This window comes from Pogona vitticeps, chromosome 5 (genome assembly GCF_051106095.1).
Source record: "Pogona vitticeps strain Pit_001003342236 chromosome 5, PviZW2.1, whole genome shotgun sequence".
NCBI classification, from domain to species: Eukaryota; Metazoa; Chordata; class Lepidosauria; order Squamata; family Agamidae; genus Pogona; species Pogona vitticeps.
The window spans coordinates 110684827-110710440 of NC_135787.1; the positions used below are offsets into that span (position 1 = coordinate 110684827).

Here is a 25614-nt window from a genome sequence, read left to right on the forward strand (position 1 = left end):
TGGTCCCCCAACTAGAGCAGATTCTGAGACTATGCAGGGGTGCTGGAAGTAAGAGGAAGAAATACCTCCTCCAGGCTCTGTTAATGTACTATAAGCATGGGGACTTAGACGAATCCAATGCAACAATCCAGCATTTTAGTTCCAGTGTTCACTGTCTTGAAAACAAACACAATCTGGAACAAGCTGTTCTATTACGTACAAGTACTGTAGTTTAACTCAAAGTAACCCCTGGATGTAACTGCTTTCACAGATAGTAGATGGTCATGCCACAACTGTAATTGCACAGCAATTTGCTCACCACTTCTCACCAATCAGTAAGTTTAGGCATAAAATTTTAAAGGTCATCCACTTGTACAAGAGCAATAAAAAATTAAATATTTATTCAAATAATAAGCTTAAGTTCAGGCTGCAATGTTGGCAATGTAGATTTTTAAACACATCACAATAGCGTGCACACAAAAAATGAATCTGGAGCAGAGAAAAAAAATACTAAGCATCATACTAGACAGCTGTTGATTTTAAGAAGACAGAAGATTTATAATCATCACTATACAAAATATAAAATGTATTAAACACTACCATCCACAGAACAGTTTTTTAAATTGGTTATATTTAAAAAGTATCTGTGTAATTAATTATATAGTGAATTGCAAATGATTATACAATAACCTCCTTTTAGCTGGCAATACCTTGTCCCTCTACAGCACATCCAATCACATTGCAAAACTGAGCATCATCATTTATGCCATCAATAAAGGAAACAATTATTGATAATACAAGTAAATATTGTCTGGTCTATAAAGAACAAAATTAGTTTTCTTCCTTGAGCTCTGAAGTGCTTCTCATGCAAAATCAGCACTTTGTTTTAATTAACAGAGTGTACTACCAAGCAATGTTCAGAGTTGTAGACGCTCATGGATAAGACTAAATTTTTTTAAATCAAAGATTGAATGTAGACATGCAACCCTTTTGCTGATGGGTGCAAAACCCACTGTTGCATCACTTATCAAATTTATTGCCCTTTGGGAATTTCATTCAAGGCATCCAAAATTAGACCTAATGATAAATATACATATAGTGAAAAAGGACACAGCTATTTGATACCACTAATGGTAGTCTGTGCTACGTGAAAGCACCTTTTAAAAAAGAGCCTATGCGGCAAGAGATAAGTGTCTAAAGATTCAAAATGAATCAACAGTATTGGATAACAATATAATTCTCAACTCAGAAGCTGCCTCAAGATTAGGTGCATCTTCAATTAATGTAACAGGAAAAAAAGGCAATGGGTTTTATTTTATTAAACGCATCCGTTCAAACTGACCTAAGGCCACCAGATTTGCAGACACAATGTGTTTCTTTTTTTTTTCTTTATACAGTTCTTTAGGCTGTAAAATGATAAAGGAATAGATCTATTTTTAAAAAAACAAAAATAATTATTTCATCTAGATTAAGAAGTTGACCCAGGCGTTGGATTCACGTTCTGAGTGGCCACTTGTGGTGCAACCTCAATGATTCGAGGTTTGTCTATAATTCTGGCCGTGCGGTTGCCCTTTTCTACAATCCCAATAATCCATGCTTGGTGACCTTCACCATATTTTGGAGATTTGATTTCGGCACAGAAACGTGCTGCCTGTTCACGTGGCAAACAGATAAGTAGGCCTCCTGAAAGGAAGAGGAATTACCATTAGCTTTTATTCATATTTCAGATTAAAAATTACAGACTCGTCCCCTGAAAAATTCCTTACAGTCACTCAGAGCATTGTCTAAGGCAGTGGTGTCGAACTGTGGCCCTCCAGATGTTCTTGGACTTCAACTTCCAGAAGCCTTCACCACCACCTCTGCTGGCCAGGATTTCTGGGAGTTGAAGGCCAAGAACATCTGGAGGGCCACAGTTCGACACCACTGGTCTAAGGCATAATTGGCAATAGAAAGGCTGACCAAGAAAGGAAGCAGAATATGTATAGGCAAAATACGTCTCCTCACATTGGTTAATGCTACCAAGGCACAAAACCTGTCTGTTTCATTGGGGTTAGCTTGCTTGGGTCCATCCCATCCAGATCTCTAAACACTTTCTACTCCATAGATTTTGTTCATTTTTATTTTTCACATTTCTGCTAACAGGTTAATTGATTTCCTCTACAGAATTGTAGAGAAGTTCTGTTTTTATTTATTTTCGTATTTGGTGAGGCTTATGAAGCAAAACAATCAGGAACTCACTGCCTAAACAATTTTGACTAAGCTTATCAACAGAGCTGTCACCAAATCTTGTATCATGACTCATGACAGTCTTGATCTGATGCTTCTGAGTTAAAGACACAAGACCTCTTGAATACACAGAACTCTTATGAATAAAGTACACAATTGCCTCAGAAGCTGCTTATCCCTACACTTGGTACAGCATGCTGTACATTAAAGTCCACCTTATAGTTACCACAAACCCAAATGTGAATTTCGTTGTATGGTATACTGTGTATATACTTACAATGACAATAAATTATATTATTATTAAATGAATAACATTGTTTTTAGAGTAAATAAAATGGAACATGGGGTAGATAGACCCTAAAGTCTATACATTAAAGCCTATATTGCAAATTCATTGCTATAAGGAAACCATTTCAGTAATTTCCTTGTGATAATTAAATGTAGTCTAACCATTAGTCTACCTTTCTCAAACCAGAAAGAATATTCTACAATCCTGATGTTATAAATGAATTACAGGTTCTGTCAGGTTTATAGATTATTGTTGTAGATGATTGTTTATAGATGATTATTCTTCAGCAGAAATTGTTGCCATATTTCCCCCATTCTGCCTACTCTTATTTCTCAAGGGATCTTGGGAAAAATAATACAGCAGATTTGTTTAGTATCAACTTTTTTCAAAGAATGACTGCAAAACTGAAGTCACTGCTTACTAAAAAGGACAAAATACCTTAGATATTTTTGACTATGAAAGTTACAAACCATATTCAGTTTTTTCCCACATACTACAAAGAGGGATAGAGAACATGACACAAAGAGGTACATAATGAGTGATGGAAGAATACTGATAACAGATTATTTATCATCAGTTCATATGCAGAGGCGTACTTAATAAATGGGCACATAAGCCACTTTTTGCTTTTCTAAATTGTAAGGTAATTACTACTAGCACCTTGAAATAATAAAAAGCACAATCCTACAGTGTGTGAGAAAGCAAATGTTTCTCCACAGAAATTTCTTATCTGCAATAATGCTATGGCCTCTTTATGTGCACTTTGCAAATTACAAAATACAGCTATAGTTTTCATATAGGTTTTAAAATATGCTCTGCCCAACAAACCAGAAGTAGGTTATTTGCATGCTTTGGGAAAAGAGCACCATCTATTGGTCATCTAGAATAAAATAATCAAGTATTTCATGCATAGAAATGAAATTACAGTATTGTATGCAAAATGATTAATATGACATATTGCCTACATTATATTTAAGCCTAAATATCAAATATATATAACATAAACTGTTTTAATATGGCAAAGCAATGGTATACCATATAATACCAGTATCTATCTACAGTGGTACCTTGCAAGATGAATGCCTCGCGCCACGAAAAACTCACAAAACGAAAGTGTTTTGTGATGTCCTAGGCACTTCACAAGACTTTTTTCCTATGGCTGTGCTTCTCAAGACATTTTTTTTCCATCTTGCAGTGATGCTCACAAGATGAAAAAAATGGTATTCATCTTGCGAGGTGTTTCATAGGAATGCTTCGAAGGCAATTTCAATGCATTCCTATGAGAAACCGCGCTTCGCAAGATGACCGTTTTCGTGATACGAAGGGACTTGCAGAATGAATTGTTTTTGTCTTGCGAGGCACCACTCTATCTATCTATCTATCTATCTATCTATCTATCTATCTATCTATCTATCTATCTATCTATCTATCTATCTATCTATCTATCTATCTATCTATCTATCCATCCGTCCGTCCGTCCGTCCGTCCGTCCGTCCGTCCGTCCGTCCGCCCGCCCGCCCGCCCGCCTACCCATACAAGATAAAATGTTCAGTGTCCAATGAAAACTTAAACTCTTATTTAAACTTTGTGTTACAAAAATTATTTTACTGTTATGACTACCAAGATGTTTAGTTATACATTCTGGTTGCAGCAAGATTAATATTTCCTGCAAGTACTTGCTACAAGGAAATACTGAGCCTTGCTTGGTAAACTGGTTGTACAAGCAAGAAGTGCCAGAAAAAATCTTGTTCACAAGTTTGATGATGGAATATAGTTATTTATTCTATATAGTAAGGATAACAGACTGAGGCACTCTGCACAAAAAAGGAATGTTTACAACTGTAGCCAACAATTCTAGTACTTGGAACTCCACAGGCAGTAATTTTAGCTGTAAGTTGCAAAGTTTTTATTTATAAATATTTTTATAATAAAAAATAATGATGTGTAATCCAATCAATTCCGACTGATGGCAACCCTTTTCAGGGTTTTCTAGGAAGAGAGTATTTAGAAGTGGTTTACTGTTCTTTTCTTCTGGGGGGTGCCCTGGGACTGCGCTGCTTGCCCAATGCCACACAGGCTGGATCTTCTCCCAGGAGGGACAGTGGGGAATTGAGCTTCCAACCTCTGGCTCTGCAGCCAGATACCCAACTCACTAAGCTATCCAACCAGCCAGAAGGTTTTTACATATGCCTTTAAATAAGTTTCCAAATCAGTTGATAACAGAAGAATAAAACACACTCAATACAATACACAACAATCAGTTTACAATTAGCACTACTTTAAAACTTATTAAATTCAGGCAAATGGATAAATCCTTTATTGGTGTCCAGACAGACAACAAGGCAGGCATCAGGCAAGCTTCTTCTGAGAGGTAATTTCATAAAGGGCATCCCAACGCTAAGAAAGCCAGTTGCCACACCTTTGATCTAAATGTGTGTGAGAGTCTGGAAAATGTATGCAATTGGTGGGGGTGGTCCCCATGCAACCCACACAAAACAGGCAGGTAAATCTCCTACTCGTACAATTGCCAACTTTTCAGGATCAAGTCTCAATAGATGGCCCTTCTTTAGCTCATTACCAATTTGAGATACTGATTTACCGCTTCATTATCTTGATAAAGAAAATTTGGAGTAATAAGCATATTGATGACATCTTACCCCAAATGCCCAGAAGACTTATATACACGGAGAAAAGCATGAGGAAAATATGCAACATTTCCAAACCTGAGCTAAACCACCAGAATACTAAGCCAACGGCCACAGGGAGCAGTTTCTAACACTATTAAGAGAAGTTCAGGAGAATTAGCAAAGTTGGAGGGGACACAGAAGGAATTTCCCTTAAGAATATGGTGCCTTTGATCCTTTAGGACAGGGGTCCCCAACCCCCGATCCGTGGCCCAGAGCCAGTCTGTGGGCTTGCCAGAACTGGGCCATGGAGATGCCCCCCACCCACACGCATGGTGGACATGTCGCACACCCGCAGGGACGTGTCGCGTTTGCAAGGGGGTGCCCCACCCCTCATGCATGGAGCCCACATCCCTAAGCAGTCCGTGGTCCCAAAAAGGTTGGGGACCGCTGCTTTAGGAAGTTCAATTTGAAATAAACAAATTAAATACAGTGGTGCCTCACATAACGAGTGCACCGTTTAACGACGAATCCGCATAGCGATCTATTTTTTAGATCGCTAATGCGATCGCATTGCGATGTTTTAATGGGCAAAACATCGCACTGCGCTGATCAGTAAGCATTTCGCTTACTGATCTTCGCATTGCGATGTTTTTTAAACAGCTGATCGGCGGTTCGAAAATGGCCACCAGGTGCCCAAAATGGCCGCCGCAACCATTTTCGCACAGTTTTCTCACTTACCGATGGTCCGAAAATGGCGGCGCTATGGAGGATCTTTGCTGAACGGTGAGTTTGGGCCCCATAGGAACGCATTAAACAAAATTTAATGCGTTCCTCTGGGTTTTTCCATTCCGTTTAGCGATGTTTTCACATAGCGACTATTAATCCAGAACGGATTAACGTCGCTATGCGGGGCACCACTGTAATGTGAAAGCTATGAATACATTTGGGCATCCTCTGGGGAATGATAATGCCCTGTCAGGTCATCCTTCCACTCCAGAAGCACCACTGGATTGCTACTGACACAAATGAAGAGGAAACAGAGTCACATTCTCTGTTCTTATCCTTGGTTATTCTTCCATTACAGCAACCAAGGCAGTTGGTTTCAGTGTTTCTGTTGTCTTTAATGTTTTAATATGTATAAAGCAGTTTTAACAACTGCTTCACACAAATACACCATTTTATTTTATGGTCACAATTTTATCTTATTCTACCTGAAATGTTCCAAGGATTGCCAAAATGCAATGCTTAATTTTGTAATCTGGACACTGGCCTGATTGTGTTAACTAATCCTTTGCATCACTCCAGAAAATAGACAAGTTATCATATTATATCCCCTGCTACACATGTAAAATATTACAAAATTCTTAGGAGAAAAAAGTATTTGACGAAGAGTTTTACCTGAAGTCTCGGGACAAGTTCCATGCATAAGACCAAACATATTTCCACATGCCTTGCTAACTGCAGCCATTTTGGCAAGAACGGGGAGGTTATGTATAACGAAAGACACCTCATTGCGTTGTTGCTTGGCTAGATTTTGTGCATGCCCCAGGATTCCAAAACCTGTGATGTCTGTGGCTGCGTGAGCGTTGAACGTGTGCATCAGCCCTGCGGCTTGAAATGAAAATGAAACAGAAGTTACACATCTTCAAACTTCTGACTATAAGAACTGTATCTATCAACTTTACAGTTCCAACTGAATCAGATTAAACACTCTGTACTATGTGTGCAAATAAATTTGTATTTGTTCAACAATGCATCCCAGCCACAAACTTTCTGATAAAACGTAAGAAGAAAAATGTTTCAAGAACAGACCATCAGATGCTGTGTTGGGGCTGAATATCTGTTTGTGGGAACATGGATGACACTCTAACATAGCAACTTACAAACCCAGTAGAAAATTCAAAAGGAATAAGAAACTGGGAGACAATAAGAAAGCAAACCGATTCACATCTCATCTCTTACATGATTATATGAATAAAATAGTGGTTGAAAAAAACAGTAGAGGAGAAGCCAATATCATTAATCCTAACAAGGACTACTGAGTGGACCTCATATGTTCTCTTTTCACTCAAGCTTTCTCTTTGTCTCTGATATAGAAAGATATGTCCCACAGACATACATCCTGCCATAGAATTGTGCTGAATTCAGGTCTACCTTAAAAATATACATGAATATATGAAAAACATTCACATCAAAGAAAGAAAAAGTAGTAGCAATACATTAGGAATAGACCAAGTATAAGCTATGGCTGGCAATATCCCAAGCACATGTTGCCAAATGCCAGAAAACTAATGATGGCATGAAATAAGTCTAAATATTTATATACTAGTGAACAAAAGACTATTTATGTCAGCTTTTAAGAATGTAATAATGGTGTCTAAGAATTTAAATATTTCTTTAGCCCTGAGGGAAGCTTTTATGAAAATGCAAAGTGCCTAGGCATTAATCATATACTATTAATCTTTGAGTTTAAAAACAAATCATTTGTTGCCCAGAAGAAAAAAGAACACAGAAACAATTAAGGAATAGCACGGAGAGAGAGTTTTAAAATTGCTCCAAGTCATAAAGCTATTCTGATTTTAATTTACATAACAGAATAAAGTGTCTACACATTCCCAAGCACTTTGAAAATTCAACTTCTTTCCAAAGCATCTGCCAATGCCATCAGGCTCTTCCCTCTAATATCAGCACCAACAGCCATTCCATACAAGAGGTTGTATCAGAGAAAAGATGCAGAGATAAGAGCAGCCATTATTAAAAAAAACTACTTCCTCTCCATTTCTTTTTGTTATGACTTCTACACTGTATGCTTGAAGGGATTCTCTTTCACTGAATATGTATTAAGCTAGTATGGGAATCTTTCTAGTTGAGAAGCAGGGTTAGAATACTTCAAATAAATAAAACATGCTAAAAGCAATATTTTTCAAGTTTAAGTGAATCATTTAACCAACTAATGTGCCAGGTTCTGTAGTATAAATAGTATACAACTTCTGAAAATTATTTAATTCAAAGTGACTTAACTAGTCATTTCATTTCTTCAGTTTAAAAATAAAATATCAAGTAAACATTTAACATTCCTATACCTGTTCTGTTGAGTCTTGCCATATTCATCATTGCTTCTTGATACGCTAACTCTACATCTTCTTGCGTAACAACCAGTTTGATTTTATTCCATTTTTCTGGCTGATGTGTAAAACAAGAAATGATATCATTTTTGCTATACCACTGGCAACACAAGCATAATGGAATAATATTATACTGGGCATACAAAGTACAATAAGAAACATAACTAGTGTTCTGCTGAATTAGACCAAGGGTCCATCTAGCTCAGCAACAATCAACCAGATGGTTTAGGGAAACCCACAAAACAAGATATTAACGCAATAGCCTTTATTCCTCTGCAGCTGGTGTTCAGCAACACATTTCCCCTGAAAATGTGGGATCTATGTAACCATCATGTTATAGCCATGAACAGACTAACAAATCCAATCCAATCTGGTACCTAGCAGTAATCTAAACCAGTGACAGCAAATTCCAGCAACTGGTCAATAGTGCTGTAGGTTGGGAAAGGTCCTACTGAAAATTTTCCCCAAATGGAAAATATTCTGATAAATTTTCCAATGCATAACTGCTCATTTCCTAAAATTTACGTAGTAATGAAAAGTAATATAATATAATATTTGGTAGGCTTGGCAACTTCAAAGATGTCAGCAAACCTATTCTTAATGAAGATTCAATTCAAAATCTTGATTAGTTATGTTCTAGATGTTATTAGATAAAAGGTTTTCAAAGTAATTATCCTAAGTATTATGTGAAATAGTACACATACATATATATATATATATATATATATTTAAAGAAATTGTGAAGGTCTGGTGGTAACATAAAACTACAACTTGACACAATGAAACTAGTATCAAGTTATGAGTTCACCTTATGACCATGCAAATCAAATTAATATCAAAACTAGAACTGTGATTAAAGTTTCTTACTCTTTCAATAAGAGTCAGAGCATATCTCATTTCCTTTTTCCAACTTGGGAAGCTTTTATCCTCACAACATTCCTCTAAGTTTCTATCCATAACACTGGAATGATCCACTTAAGATTCCATGTAGTCCACTGGTGAATATTTTAGGTTTACAAGACAAAACAAATGCAGACGTGCAGAGGAACCCTAGGAGGGAGAGTAAGAGAATGACTTGGCCTAAATTCTCACAAGGAGGTTCATGGCCAAAAGGGAATTTGAACCCAGTTCTAGTCTAACAATCAGATACTGTATTTCGATTTACATGCTCATGGACGGCTAAGACACACAAGAGTTTTATTTTGCCAAATCAAATTACTCTATTTAGGCCAGTGGAATGTTTTATAATTTAAAAAATTCAAGAAAATCTACATCATTTTTGGCAAAACAGCAAATTTCTTTTGTCTACTCTAAATTTTCCATCAATCAGTTTCATTAGATGAAGTCAGTCTCAATGATTATGAGATGTGAGGTACTATCAAATGTATGTACATCACGTACATTTTTTTAACAATCATGTTATCCATTTATATAAAGAAGAATTTCCAAATGAAAAATGTGCAAAATATTCACACCAGGGAAGGGACAGTCCCAGAAGTTGACTCCTTTTTTTTTTTTTAGTTAACAACGTGTCACCCAAATGCAAAGCAACTGTCAGAGCTGTTTTTCAACAAGTGTGAACAGTAGTGGCAGAAGAGGGTATCCTGTAAACCATATTGATTACTGCCATTGGTGCAGTCTACATTCAGGTTGCCCTTTTGCTATGTAAAGTTTGGCATCTTTTTTCCTGCTCACAACAAGGGCATGATATTGTGTAGCAAAACTGGGCAATTTCCTGGCATTTTGAATCATGGATACAGAAGCACAATATTCCACATTCATAAATAGGAGGTTTCTTTGGATACAGTAATTGAATTTCCTGACTTTTAAAACAGGAGTTTAAATATACATACACTACACACACAAATTCAATCATAAATTTCCTGCATTTAAAATTACCCAGTGCTAGAGGATACCAGAAGATAGCATATGATCTGTACTATGACTGCTTTAAGAGAACAGAAGCAAGAATAGCTGGGATGTGGCCATAGTCCATCCATACCAAAATATTCTTAAAGGCTGTTTTTGACTTAATAATATGTTGAAGCAATGGTGTGAGTAAGTGCAATACATACAACAGAAAAGCATACAGACCCTTTAAACTCTCAGGTAAACTAATGTTGCCATGCCCACCCCCACAGAATGCAGACTAGAAAGCCATGTTCCAATTTCCAAACTCTTTCCTTGGGGTAGGCAACCTGAGGAAGAAAATCTAGACCAAAAGTTCTTCAAGCGTGTTGTATGCATGTTTTCCAAAAGATGTTCCCTTGCCTTTTCAAACTATTAAAAACAAAACAACAACAAACAAAACAAAACAAAACAACAGAGGAGCTGAGAGTTAGCAAAGATTGTCACTGGAAACTAAGGTCAAAATCATCCGTACTATGTAAAAGAAAGGCAGGGACAAAAATCATCTGAAATTTGAAATGGGATGTTGGAGGAGAGCCTTATAGATACCACAGACAGCTAAAAAGGCAAAAAATGGGTGCTTATTCAAGCCTGAAATTTCACTACAGCAAATAAAAGTAACCTGAGCTTATCCTACCATTTACATATAATGAAAATACAGAATTGACCAGAAAAGACAATATTGCTGGGAAGGGGGGGCAGTAAGTAGGAAAAAAGGAAGACCTAACTTGAGATGGATTGACTCAATAAAGGAAACCTCAGCTCTTAGTTTGCAACACGTGAGGAAATCTTACTGGAAAAGATAATATTGTTAGGAGAGAGTAAAAATAGAGAAGACCTGACATGAGAATGTGTTAGTTTGCAAGATCTGAGCAGAACTATTAACGATATGACTTTTTGGAGATAATTAACGTCACATCAGAAGTGACTTTATGGTGCCTAATGTCTTTGGAGGATTTTTTTTCTTAATTATCAAACAGTGGTACAGTCACAAGACGTGTAGAATAGTTGAAACTATGACAGGCTATAGGCACCAAAACTCTGCTAACATTAAGACCATCCCCCAGCTACAAAGCAAAATATAGCAACTGCACAGCTTAAATGAGCTTCTGAATATTTGTTCTCTATTCTTTTTAAAATATCTTTTAAAATATTTCTACAACCAGAACACAGAATACCTTTGCGAGCACTAGTGTCTGTTTGGCCAAGGAAGAGTTAATAAGTTCTCCTCTGGATAGTCAGGTAATTGGGTCCTGACTGACAGGGTCAAAAGTTCAGAGTTCAGAGTTTGGGAGTTGATTTCCCCTTTGAAGACTTGTGCCAGGAGCCTGGTCTCAGAACTCCAGAATTCTAATTGTATGACTTTGGGCTGCAACAAACACAACTGCTCTGTGCTGCTGTAATGCAGACATACTTTGAATACGACTTATAAAATGGGATGTTAATTCCCTGGGGATAAATGGCAAAATGTTCCTTTCTGGAAGACTGTCACTCCATTACTTTCTTCAAAGCAAGCCTGGTTAGTTTTTTCTTTTTAACAACAACAACAACAACAACCAAACAAACAACTGGTCTTTTGACTGTTTTGGTAACTTTTTACTACAATGTATCTACTTTAGAATGCTTTTGCTGGAAAGCCCGTTCTATATATGCTCAGTCTTACAACAAAGTGGCTGTTTTCCCCTTTTGAAAAGCTTTTTTTGAGGATCTATATCAGTCTCTGCAGCCTGGATTCTTTCCAAATTTTTTTAAAAATAGGTGGAGCCAACTTTTCTCTATCAAAACAACAAGACTGGTCTTTTCAATTTGTATGAGCTATTTTAATTTGGGGACATTTAGGGTTGCTTGTTTTTGCACTGTAGGGTGGTGTAGTTTTACTTTTAAAAATCTTAACTTGAAATCCCTTTGCCTGAACTTACCCAAATTTGGCAAATAGCAATAACAAACTGTCTACTACAACTGTGCCTAATTTGGTGCTGATCTGAAGTTCAGTTTCAAAGTTATAATTTTTTGTTTGGGCTGCCCTCATTTTTTAATTGCCTTGTAGAATGTTGATTTGCTTTGCTGCACAATAGAACGCCCTTATACAATTTTTATTTTAAATCTTTTTCAAATACTCTCCAAGACAGATTTTGCCATGTTCACCCCTTCACCACATGAAACCAATTAGGAAAATTTTAAGCTATCTACCACAATCCTAAGATTTCTTTCATTGTTATTCACACTCAGTTTAGATCCATAAGTGAATATTTGAACATAGAATTTTGCATCTACTTCTACTGCACTCACAGTTCCTCATTCAATGAGGTTATAGAGATTTTCTGATGCTCTTTGATGTCTTTGGGGATTTTCATCATACAAAACAGTTTGTTGCCCTAAGCATATTTACTCAGAAGTACGGTCCATAACGTTCAGTGCAGTTTACAGCCAGGTAAGTGCACAGACTGTAGTCTTAATTAATTTCAATATTATGCAAACTCTAAATGGTCAAATATGAACACCAATAACTGTTTTTTAAAAGGTTTCATAATTTTTTATTAAAGTTTTTAATTTGAAAAAGAAATTAACAATCAAAGTATAACAAATACATTACAGATCATGGGATCTGGTAAAATGGGTACTAGGAAGGGAAATATGAAACTACCAGCTTTAAGAGGGGGAGTAAAGGGATTAGAAAGTAGATAATCAAATACAACATTCCACATAGAAGCATGCAATTGAGTAGGATATGTCTTATTATTGTTAACATAATTAATAAACGGATAACAAGTGCTGAAAAACAGATCTTTTATGAGTAGATTTGGTAAGATTTGAATTCTACAAGATATGTTTTCTGTGAGGGCTAGGTTCCACAGTCTGCATTTCCAGCTCTCAATGGAGAGATGCTTACGATTTTTCCAATTTAATGCAATTTCTAATCTTGCAAATAAACACATGAAGTCATGGAGTCCATTTATGAGTTAAGTTCTGGTTATTATTTAAGAATAAGGAAAGTAGAATCAGAAACAGACAGAAAGTAATAGGTTGGTCAGAGATTTTCTCCATTTCTATGCAAACATGTCTCCAAAATGATGACACAATATAACAAGCTCATCGCATATTGAAATAGAAGCCAACTTCATTACACCCTCTCTAGCACTTTGGGTTATCTCCTTATTCATATAATTAAGCTTAAGGTGGTTAAGTACTATCTGTGCTATTATTTAAAATACTAGAATTTAGCAGTTATTCTTTAGGGTTTTCTCCCACAAGAACTCCAACTTTCATCACTTACAAAATCTTTTTTCAAAACTTTTTAACACCTTTTCCATTCACACAAATTAATCCAAACAGCATATATTTTAGGGTGAGAGCCCTACTGTTTTCCTTTGATTATATTATAACATGTTCAAAAGGGGAGGTGGGGCACACAATCTGAGCCATTACAAGGGTATGGGAAATGAAATGAATTGTGTGGTGAATTCTAAAAAAGAATTATGGGTTGATTCAAGATTGCAGTCACTCTGCTCTTTTGGGTACAGTTTCCATATAGTTTGTTTTTTTCCAAATAAAATATGCCACCCTTCCTAAAACAAGTACATTTATCTAAATCCACAAACAAGAGATGATACAGGAAGGATATAAGTGGGAAGGGAAATGGGATGAGTCTTCTCTGCCGGCACCTCCAAATCAATAGATATAGAGACTTTAATTTTCTGTTATCCCAGGTTAGAAATGGCAATCCCATGATCTTAGCAAGTGGATAATTGCCAGTTTCCAAAGGAAACCATGCATCAACTTGTGAAATGCACACGGACTTAATCATTTGGCACAGCTGGTATGCAGTGTAGTAATAAATCAGATTAGGAATACTCAGCCCACCTTGTTTAGTGTAGCAGGTTGGGAGGAGAATTCTTTTTCTCTTAAATTTGTTAATGAATTGTGATAAAAGGTTTTGCTGGATGGAGAAACAGAAATTGGAAATACAGTGGTGCCCCACATAGCGACGATAATCCATTCCAGAAAAATCGTCGCTATCCGGAATCGTCACTATCCGAAACAAAAAAGCCCATAGGAATGCACTGAAACCCCTTCAATGCGTTCCTATGGGCTTAAAACTCACCATCCAGCGAAGATCCTCCATAGGGTGGCCATTTTCGGTGGCTGTCTTGCGAGGAATCTGTCCCAGAAAAGAGCCGGGAGCCATCTTCTCCGCTCCAGCCCCTCCCCGCCTCACAGCTGATCGGCGCTGCTCTTAGAAGCTTCCCCAGGCTTGCCCAGCAGGTAAACAGGCAGTGGAAATGCAGTGGGGAAGCCTCTGAAACCTGCGCTTTGCCGGGGTGGGTGTGGGTGGGGCAGGGGCAGGCCGCCACTCCCCCACCCCCCACGCGCTGCTTTCAGAAGCCTTCTGGGTTTTTTTCAGCAGTGAAAATGCACCTCTTTCACTGCTGAAAAAGCCCCAGGAGGCTTCTGAAAGCGGCGCGAGGGGGGGCTCTGGGGTGGCGGGCCTGCCCCTGCCACACCCCCACCCAGGCAAAGTGCAGGTTTCAGAGGCTTCCCCACTGCATTTCCACTGCCTGTTTACCTGCTGGGCAAGCCTGGGGAAGCTTCTAAGAGCAGCGCTGATCAGCTGTGAGGTGGGGAGGGGGAGGGGCTGGAGCAGAGAAGATGGCTCCCGGCTCTTTTCTGAGATGGATTCCTCGCATGAAACGGGGCGTTTGCGATGATCACTTCCCCCCATCATTGCAACCGCCCCGCTTTCGCACAGCTGATCGGCGGGCCTTTGCGAAGATCGCGCCCCCACCGATCAGCTGTGCGAAAATGGGGCGTTTGCGATGATTGGGGAGAAGCCATCATCGCAAATCGATTTTTCCCCATAGGGAACATCGCAATGCGATCGCTTTTGCGATCGCAAAATCTTCATCGCTATGCGGATTTGTCGTTAAACGGGGCGCCTGTTAAGCGAGGCACCACTGTACAACGAGGTTTGAAATGAAACAAGTATACAAATTTAGTAAAAATAGTCACTTAAATAGCAGAAATATAATCAAACTACAGTATGAACATTTTCATTTTGACCATTTACCCAAAAGCTGCTGGATGTGATAGAGCAACAGATTATAATTAAAAAATATAATCTTAGAGGATTAGTAAGGAATAATAATGCCAAACTATTTTATGGAGGAAAAAAGAATGTATAATCAGTATAATCAGTCCCCTGGCTCTCTGTGGACTGTAATTCCAGCAAAAGCGAGAGTGAGAAGGAAAAGGAAACGTAAGGAGAGGAAGAAAAAAAGGGGCTGCAGGGCTGGTGTTTTGTATAGGCTGCAAAAACAGACAAAGCGACTACCACTCCCAAGTCTCTTTCTGACTAATGCCAGATCAGTGGCAAACAAGATGGATGACTTAAGGTTACAGGTCTCCTCAAGTAAGTTTGTGAAAAACTGTTGCGTGCTGTTAATCACTGAAACCTGGCTGAACCCCACTATTCCAAACACTGTTATTGATATGGAAGGTTTTTTATTACATCGTTTGGACAGAGACAGGAATGTGGGGAAGTGCAGAGGAGGAGGATTGTGCGTGTTTGTTAGAGAGAGCTGGTGCACAAACTCAGAGATTATAACACGTCATAGCTCTTTGGAGCTGGAATATCTGTCTGTTAAATGCAGACCTTTTTACCTTCCACGGGAATTCAGCGTTGTTATTATTCTTGTTGTTTATATTCCGCCGGATGCAAATGCGGATTTGGCGCTGGGTCATCTGGGCGATGAAATTGGCAACTTGCAAAGTAAATTTCCGGATGCTGTATACATTATTGCAGGAGACTTCAATCATGTAGATCTATGTGCAGTCCTCCCCAAATTCCATCAACATGTAAGGTGTGCTACTAGGGGGCTGAACACCTTAGATAAGGTCTACACGAATATTGCAAATGGATACAGGATATTACAATTGCCACACTTGGGCCAGTCTGACCATATGTCCCTGTTTTTAGCTCCGGAGTATATTCCTCTGAGAAAACAGTCAGGGCCAGTAGTCAAGACAGTGAAAAGCTGGCCAGAGGGAGCAATGGAGCAGTTAAAGGACTGTTTTGAACAAACAAATTGGGAAATTTTTGACCATCCTGATCTGGAAGAACATACAGCTGCAGTGTTAGGGTATATGGCACACTGTATTGACACGGTCACAGTGGATAAACGTATCCGGGTTTATCCCAATCAAAAACCTTGGATGATCGGGAAGGTTAGACGCCTGTTGTATGCTAGAAATAAGGCTTTTAAGTCTGGGGATGATCTAGACTACAGTGCAGCAAGAACGAATTTGAGGAGAGGCATTAAGCAAGCTAAGGCCGAATACAAGAGGAGAATTGAAGACTGCTTTCTCAGCAATAACATGAGGCAAGTTTGGCAGGGGGTTCAACAACTAACAAACTACAAAGCAAAAAAGGTTTCCTCAGGCGGAGGTGTGGAGGTGGCTGAGGAGTTGAACAACTTTTTTGCTCGATTCGAGATCGATCAAACTGAAACTGTTCGTTTGCCATCATTTACTCAGCAGAGTCCCCCCTTCATTGTGAATGAGCAGGATGTGAGACAGACTATGAAAGTGGTTAACTCCAGAAAAGCAGCTGGACCCGACTTAATTCCTGGTCGGGTGGTAAAAGACTGTGCTGATCAGCTAGCCGGGATATGGACTGTAATTTTTAATAGATCCCTGACACTATGCGCAGTTCCCGTCTGTCTCAAGGCTTCCGTCATCGTTCCACTGCCTAAAAAGTTGCCTACAAACAGTCCGAATGACTACAGGCCGGTGGCACTAACTTCAATCTTAATGAAGTGCTTTGAGCAGTTAGTTCGGAAATATATTATCTCCTGCCTTCCTCATCCCTTTGATGGGCTTCAGTTTGCTTATAAAGAAAATAGATCAACCGAGGATGCGATCAATACTGTGCTTTATATGGCTTTATCCCACTTGGAAACACAAGGGAATTATGTAAGAATGTTGTTCGCGGACTTTAGCTCTGCTTTTAACACCATTATACCCCACAGATTAATAGACAAACTTAAAGATCTTGATTTTCCAGATTCTATCTGTCTGTGGATTTTGGATTTTTTAACAAATCGTCCACAAAGGGTTAAACTGAATGACTACATCTCTACTGACAAGATACTCAGCACTGGCACTCCACAAGGCTGTGTCCTTAGTCCACTACTGTTCTCCATTTATTCATCGGATTGCACCAATAACCATCCCAGTAATAGGATTATCAAATTTGCAGACGATACTACACTAGTAGGACTTATCTCTGGGGATGATGAGTCTGCGTATCGGGACGAGGTATTACAGCTATCCCGCTGGTGCAAAAAAAAACAATCTTTTATTTAACATCCAAAAAACCAAGGAATTCATAGTGGACTATAGGAAAAAAAGAGCAGACATTCAGCCACTGTATATAGATGGAGTTTGTGTGGAACAGGTGGTTGAATGTAAGTTTCTTGGGACTATCATAACAAATGACCTGACTTGGAGTGCAAACACCGCTGCGTTAATCAGGAAGGCACAACAACGGTTGTATTTTCTAAGGATTCTTAGAAAGCAACAATTGACTGAGAGTTTGTTAATCACCTTCTATCGGAGTTCGATTGAGAGCATATTATCCTACTGTCTCTGTGTATGGTTCACGAGCTGCACAGTGGCAGAGAAAAAGGCAATTCAAAGGGTGATTAAGATGGCCCAAAACATCATTGGCTGTTCACTCCCCTCTTTGGAAGAATTGTATAAGAACAGATGTAAGAGGAAGATATCTAACATACTGAAAGACTCCTCTCATCCGGGATATCAGCTCTTTAAACTATTACCATCAGGAAGGAGATTCAGGGTATTGAAAGCAAGGACAAGCAGATTCAAGAACAGTTTTTACCCAAGTGCAGTATTGAGTTTAAATGTGGGGCCATAGGTTTTTGGTGGATTTCAATTGCTGAGAGAAAACGGGGTATCTATATTTGGATGGTGAAAGTTGTGTATATTTTAACTTTTTTTTGTAGTGTTGTCCAGTTTTACCTTGGGGAAGAGCACCTCATTTCGTTGCACCCACTTGTGAGCGCAATGACAAATAAATTTCTTATGTCTTATGTCTTATGTCTTATGTCTTAAACTAAATAAACTCTTCTTGCAGAAGTGTGGAATATTTAGAGCCAGAATTTTTGATTTCAAGGCCTGAAAATTTATTGAAATTGTTCAGAATTTCAGTGATAGGTTTAGAGACTGATTATCACAAGACTATCAGGGAACAGATTAAGAAGGGTATTTTTGTGACTGATATTTATACCTGTGAGGGAAGAACAATTCCATAGAACATTAGACAATGGTCTAATGGCCAGACTAAATATGTGAGAGAGTAGCCTTTCCCAGTTGCTCTGAATATGCCTGCTGGGGGAAGATATGCACTGTTTGTTCTTATAACCGCTTGTTGATTTGAATAAAGGTACTGAACGCAGTAAAGAAAGTTTGTTCCATGCCAATCTCCTCACAGACCTTAAAGAACCACAGTTACAGGTAAGTAACCTGCCCTCCTTTTTTTCTGTGTGATTCACACATATGGATGGTCCCCAAATTAACTTACCAGCTGGTGGGATGTCATACAAGCATAGAAGACAGCACCACATGACCAAACAATGCATCCAATTTGGTTCCAACATCCAACCTCTGATGGTTCACAGAGGTCATAGGTTGGGACCAAGCTGAAGCCTTGCAAACGTCCTGTAACTGCTTCCCTTTCAAAAAAAGCCATAGAAGCTGCCATTGCTCAAGTCGAATGTTTCCTTAAAGGTAGTAGGTAAGGACCACTTGGCTAATTCATAGGATAATGAGACTGCTTTCACTACCCATTTATATAGTGTCTGCAATGACACTTCCTTTTTTGTATATCCATAACAAATGATTTATTAGTCTTTCTAAATTAACTAATTTTACCAACATGGAATGCAACAGCACACGTTACATCCAGTGCAAGGTTCCCACTAAGTTGAGTGCACATGCACGACTCTGCTTCCCTCCATGCAGCTCTCTTCCTTCTCTGTGCAGTGATTGTGTTAGGTTGTGGTCACAACAGAACCCAGTGCACGGGGGGCATGGAGTCACGTGTACGCACAGGGGCAAAACCACGAGAGACAGAGAGAGACAGAACCCCACCCAGTGGGGCTGAAAATTAGAGGGTATGTTGATCCAGTGTATGAAGTTCCTTTTCCAGGCAGGGCATAGGTGTTGGGGAAAGCATAGATAACACCAATAGCTGGAAACTGCTTTTGGTAAGAATGAATTGTCTATAAGTCATCTTATCTTTAGGAAATTGTAAGTAAGATTTGTCACAATTTGATGCATCTAACCATTTGCATACCTCGCCAAAGTTATGGCTACTCAAAAACACAGTTTTGTAGGTTAGAAGACTCAAATGAACCAAAACCATAGATTCAAACAGAGGCTTTGTCAACTGGGTTAAAACCACTGACAAGGACCCTTCATGTTTTTATGTCCAGATATTGTTCAGCCCTTTAAAAAATCTCTTTAGTTTGAAATTCATACAGAGTTTTGTTGAGGTAGCTATGACACAACAGCAGTCAAATATGGCTGATATAACACAAGGGCAGTCAAGCAAACCTTAGTAGAAGATTGCAAACTACTTTTGCTTTTTAAGGCCCAATATAAAACAAAGTACACAGTGCAATGTGGCTGGTAAATATGGCTCACATCCTACCGGACTTTTAAAAGACCCCTTTAAAAAACTTGTTAATGAAGGAGAATTTCTCCATGCTGCCAGTTTTAAGACTTCTGTGTCTGGGTGACCAATCTGAGCACTGTGATATGTTACAATATGTGAAGTGACAAACAGTCTCAGACTGTCTAATGCCATTAGAAGCAGGGTTGCAAACCATGATAGTTGTGATCACTAAGGGGTTATTAGGATTGCATCTGTCCCCTCTTGTTTGATTTTCACAACTGTCTGGCGAATTAATAGAAAACGAGGAAACAAATACATTAGGGCACATGACCAAATCTGTGCAAATGCATTCCCCATGAAATTTTGCCTAAGCCTACCCAAGAATCTCCCGCCAACCTAGCAGTTCGAAAGCACGTAAATGCGAGTAGATAAATAGGTACCACCATGGTGGGAAGGTAATGGCGTCCCGTGTCTAGTCGCACTGGCCACGTCACCATGGAAACAGTCTATGGACAAACGCTGGCTCTACGGCTTGGAAACGGGGATGAACACCGTGCCCTAGAGTCGGACACGACTGGACTAAATGTCAAGGGGAACCTTTACCCAAGAATAGTACAATTTGCATTTTGTTTGTTTGCATGGGTAGCAGAAAGTTCTATTTGTCCATCTCCCACTTCAGTGTTATATGGTTGAAAATTTTGTCTGACAGTTGACATTCAAAATTTTTCAAGTTTATCTTTACACCAAGATCCAACAGCAACTGTAATGTTGTTTGGACATCCTTTTGCAGCTTTTCCTTCAAAGCTGCAACAATTAGCAGTTGTCTATATACAGGAAAATATTCTCCTTTCCCTGAGATACATTGCCATAGGTGCCATGCACTTTGTAAAGACTTGGGTACTGCTAAAAGATCAAATGGAAACACTCTGAATTAATAAATACAGTGACTCAAAGGAGAGTGCAGGAAACTATGATGGTTTGGTGATATCTCTACAAGAAAGCATCTTTGAGCTCCACCACTGCAACCAGTTCTCTCTCTTCAGAAGTGGAAGTACGTTTGCTAGCATTATCTTTTTGAATTTCTTGGTGGAGATGTAGCTATTTATATTCCTCAGATCTAATACTGGACATACACCTCCATTCTTTTTTGGTACAAAGAAGTAATGGGAATAGAATCCATCACTGATTGGAAGATGCCAATGGGCACTAATGTCTTGAATTCGATGAAATAACCATGGGTAATGACTTGGATAAAGAAGTAAGAGGAGAAGCATGGGATAAAATATGGGATCAGAGAATTATGAAGAACAGGTTAGTAAGGATAAAAGAAAACTGCTATAAAGTAATATGGAGATGGTATTTAACGCCGGTCAAAATGAATATAATGGATAAAAGTGTGTCAACATTATGTTGGAGCTGTAAAAAAGAGAAGGGGACGTATTTACATATGTGGTGGTTATGCGAAAAAAGAAAGAAAGAAAGAATGGAATTTAATATTTAAAGAAATATCTGACACAACTGGATTGAACATTCAAACATCTCCGTTAATAGCATTATTGAATCTGATTAAGGAAGATCAATTGGTGAAAGAAAATAAGGATTTAATAGTAATAATGGTTATGGCAGCAAGGATAATATTTGCAAGGAACTGGAGAAATGATAATTTAATTTGGAGGAATGTTTAGAGAACTATGGGACATGGCAATCAATGACAAACTGACATGTGATATGAAAATAAGTAGAGGCCAAATGAAAAATAATGATTTTAAGAAAATATGGAATGCATTTCTGGAACATGTATTTCGGAGAGGGAGGGGGTTTACACCGAGGGAAGAAACAATGAAATTTTGGAGTGAAAATGGATGGAATGAAGTGTAATGCTAGTCCTGAAGGTGATGGGTGCACATGGGTAATTGTATTTTATTGTATTGTTTTGTATTTTATATAGTTTTTTTGTGTAGTAGTAGGTTTATTTTTTATTAATAAAATTTTTTAAAAAATAAATAAAAAAAGAAATAACCATGGGTTATGATAAGAAGCCAATGGTTTCAGCAGTGTCCAGGAGTGCATTTGCACAATTAAAACTAGTGCACCAGCTGGACCTGTTCCTGGAGAAGTCTGATTTGGCCATGGTGCCTTAGTTACATCCTAGCTAGATTACTGTAATGTGCTTTGCATGAGGCTGCCTCTGAAAAGTATTCAGAAACTTTAGATGGTCCAAAATGGGGGAAGCCAGATTGCTAACTAGGGCAGGTGACAGGGATCAAATAAGCCCTAGTTACACCAGCTCCACTGGCTGCCGATCCATTCCTAGGCATAATTCAAAATGTTGGTTATAACTTATAAATCCCTAAATAGCTTGGGTCCAACCTATCTCAAGAACCATGTCTCCCCTTCAAGAGCCTGCTCAGGTGTTAAGATAAACAGAAGACACTTTTCTCTTAGTCCCACTACCTTTACAGGTGTGTTTGGTAGGGACATGTCAGAGGGTCTTCTTTGTTGCTGCACCAAGATTTTGCAACTCCTTCCCACAGGAGGCCAGGCTGGTCCCATCTCTGTTCTCCTTCTGCAAAAAGGTGAAGGACTCTCTCGTCAGGCAAGCTTCCCTTTAGTGACTATCCAGTGGCTATAAAGCTGAAAGGGTTTTTAAAATGCATTGTTCTGCCTTTCTGTTTTGAGTGTGGTTTTGCTTTTGTTTGTGTTTACCATTTTTTAGTGTGCTAGCTTGATCCTGATTAGTATTTTTATACCTACTGTTTTGAGCTTTAAATATTATCTTTTAATGATGTAAGCTGCCTTGGATCCTTTTTAAGGAGAAAAGTGGGGTAAAAATACAGTGGTGCCTCGCTTAACAAGCGATTCGTTTAATGACGAATCCGCATAGCGATTTAGTTTTTGCGATCACAAAAGCAATCGCATAACGATGTTTTAAATGGGAAAACATCGCTTTGCGATGATCGGTAAGCTGTTTCGCTTACCAATTATCACATAACGATGTTTTTCCAACAGCTGATCGGCGGTTCCAAAATGGCCACCGGGTAAAGAAAATGGCCGCCCGCTGTGTTTTCGCGCCCTTTCCTCGCTTACCAGGCAGCAAAATGGCGGCCGCATGGAGGATTTCTGCATAACGGTGAGTTTTTTGCCCATAGGAAAGCATTAAACATGTTTTAATGCGTTCCTATGGGCTTTTTTTGCCCCGCATAGCGATGAATCCACATAGCGACGATTTTTTCGGAACGGATTATTGTCGCTATGCGGGGCACCACTGTATTTTAATTGACATTATTGGGTCAATGTTAAGTCTTTCTCTTTTCTCACTTTACTTCTCCTACCATTAATATCTTTTTCCACACTGACTTCTCACATTGGCTGAAACCACGAGCTCATCTATCATCAAATAAATGGTCACTGGTAATAAGAGTCCCACATGTTGAAATAAGGAGTTAATAAATGGGTGGGGGGGGGAATCACATATTTTTGTTTGTGCCCTGTCTGATGTGCACTCAAGTCAAAAATCTGTTTGGTGGCTTTGTTACTTTTCATTGTAGATGCATTTTGGATGTTCTGCTGCTTGTAATAACTGGTCGACAATTATGAGGATGTTCTCTGTCTCTCTGTAGGTGATCTCCCTCTTTGGTAAGTATACTCTCTTTTCCAAGAGTTACTGGACTGTTTTTGTGGATATTGTGAGGTGAAGCCCTATGTTTAGCTGTGTTTCTCTTTTTGTATAGGTCTTACACAATATCATCTGTCTTTGTGTTAACCTTCTCCATCAAAGAGTTAGTCCTCAATATACAGTCATGGCCAAAAATATTGGCACCCTTGCAATCCTGTCAGAAAATGCAACCCTTCTCTCAGAAAACTGTTGCAGTTCCAAATGTTTAGGTACTCACATGTTCATTTCTTTGGTTTGCATTGGAACACACACACACACAAAAAGTCAAATCTGATACAATCCCACACAGAAACCTAAAAATGCACTGGCCAGAATTATTGGTATCCTGTCTAAATTGTAAGAAATAACTGCTTTTCAAGCATGTGATGCTCCTTTAATTTGTATTTAGACACACCTGTCGCAAGTAAGAGGTGCGGGCAATATAGTAATCACACTTGCAACCAGTTAAGATGGAGAAAAGCTGACTCAACCTTTGTGTTGTGTGTGACACTGAGCATGGAGAAAAGAATGAAGTGTCAAGAGTTGTCTGTGGATTTGACAGGAAAAATTGTGAAAAAACATCAACAATCTCAAGGCTACAAGTCCACCTCCAGAGATCTTAATGTTCCTGTGTCCATTGTGCACAATATCATCAAGAGGTTTAGAGTCCATGGCACTGTAGCTAACCTCCCTGGACGTGGACAGAAAAGTAAAATTACTGAAAAATTACAACGAAGGGTTGTTTGAATGGTGGATACAGAACCAGATTAACTTCCTAACAAATTCAAGCTGATCTGCAGAAACAGGGTACAACACTGTCAGCTGGCACTATCTGTCACCATCTGAATGAAAAGGGACGCTATGGTAGGAGACGCAGGAGGACACCACTGCTGACAAAAACGCATAAAAAAGCGAGACTGGAGTATGCCAAAACTTATGTGACAAAGCTATAATCCTTCTGGGAGAACGTACTGTGGACAGATGAGACAAAAGAACTTTTTGGTCAAAGACATCATAGCATTCAAGGACATCATGAGGCATTCAAAGAAAAGAGCACAGCCCCTATAGTCAAACATGGTGGAGGTTTAAAGATGCTTTGGGGTTGCTTTGCTGCTTCTGGCACTGGATGCCTTGACTGTGTGAACGGTATCATGAAATCTGATGATTATCCAAGAATTTTGGGGCACAACGTAGTAGCCAGTGTCAGAAAGCTGCATCTCCACCAGAGGTCATGAGTCTTCCAGTAGGACAATGACCCGAAACACACTTCAAAAACCACTCAGAAATGGTTACAAACAAAGTGCTGGGAAGTTCTGAAATGGCCAGCAATGAGTCCAGATCTGAATCCCGTAAAACAGAGGTCCCCAACCCCCAGTCCACGGCCCAGTGCCGGTCCGTGGCCTGAGCCGGACCAGGCTGCCAAGACAGACCTCCCGCCCCAACCCCCCGCACGCACTCAGCCCTGCACAGCCCATTTGCACCTGCACACGCACTCCAGCACACCCATGGGAGCGCCGCACTGCCGTTTGTGCATGCATGCGAGTGCCCGCCTGCCTGTGTGAGAGAGCACGCTTGTTCGCGCATGCGCACAACTACGGGGGTGCCCTGCCTTCCCCAGCTGATCTGCAGACCGAAAAAGGTTGGGGACCCCTGCCATAAAACACCTGTGAAGAGATCTCAAAAGAGCAGTTGGGAGAAGGCGTCCTTCAAATCTGAAGGCCCTGGAGCAGTTTGCAAAAGAAGATTGGTCCAAAATTCCAGTAGAGAGGTGTAAGAAAGTTATTAATGGTTACAGGAAGCGATTGATTTCAGTTATTTTTTTTCCAAAGGGGGTGCTACCAAATATTAAGTTAAGGGTGACAATAATTCTGGCCAGTGCATTTTTGGGTTTCTGTGTTGGATTGTATCAGATTTGACTTTTCTTCTCTGTTTTTTTTTTGTGTGTGTGTTGTTCCAAAGCAAACCAAAGAAATGAACATATGAGTACCAAAACATTTGGAAGTGCAACAATTTTCTGAGAGAAGGGTTCCATTTTCTGACAAGATTGCAAGGGTGCCAATATTTGTGGTCATGACTGTAGCTTCTGGACTCTTTCAATATGCATGGGGATC

General features: G+C 39.2%; 1 protein-coding gene across 4 annotated transcripts in view; it reads right to left on the bottom strand.

Annotated features, from left to right (window-relative positions):
• Positions 1-363: 363 nt before the first annotated feature.
• The window catches only part of SEPHS1 (selenophosphate synthetase 1), a 59981-nt gene continuing 34730 nt past the window's right edge, over positions 364-25614 (bottom strand). For all 4 annotated transcript variants that reach the window (XM_078394267.1, XM_020809687.3, XM_073000758.2 and 1 more), the window contains 3 exons: positions 8205-8304; positions 6520-6732; positions 364-1662 (listed from right to left, as the gene is read on the bottom strand). In XM_078394267.1, the coding sequence (XP_078250393.1) occupies positions 1448-1662; positions 6520-6732; positions 8205-8304 (528 nt within the window). In that variant the 3' untranslated portion in view covers positions 364-1447. The remainder of the gene's footprint in view (positions 1663-6519; positions 6733-8204; positions 8305-25614) is intronic.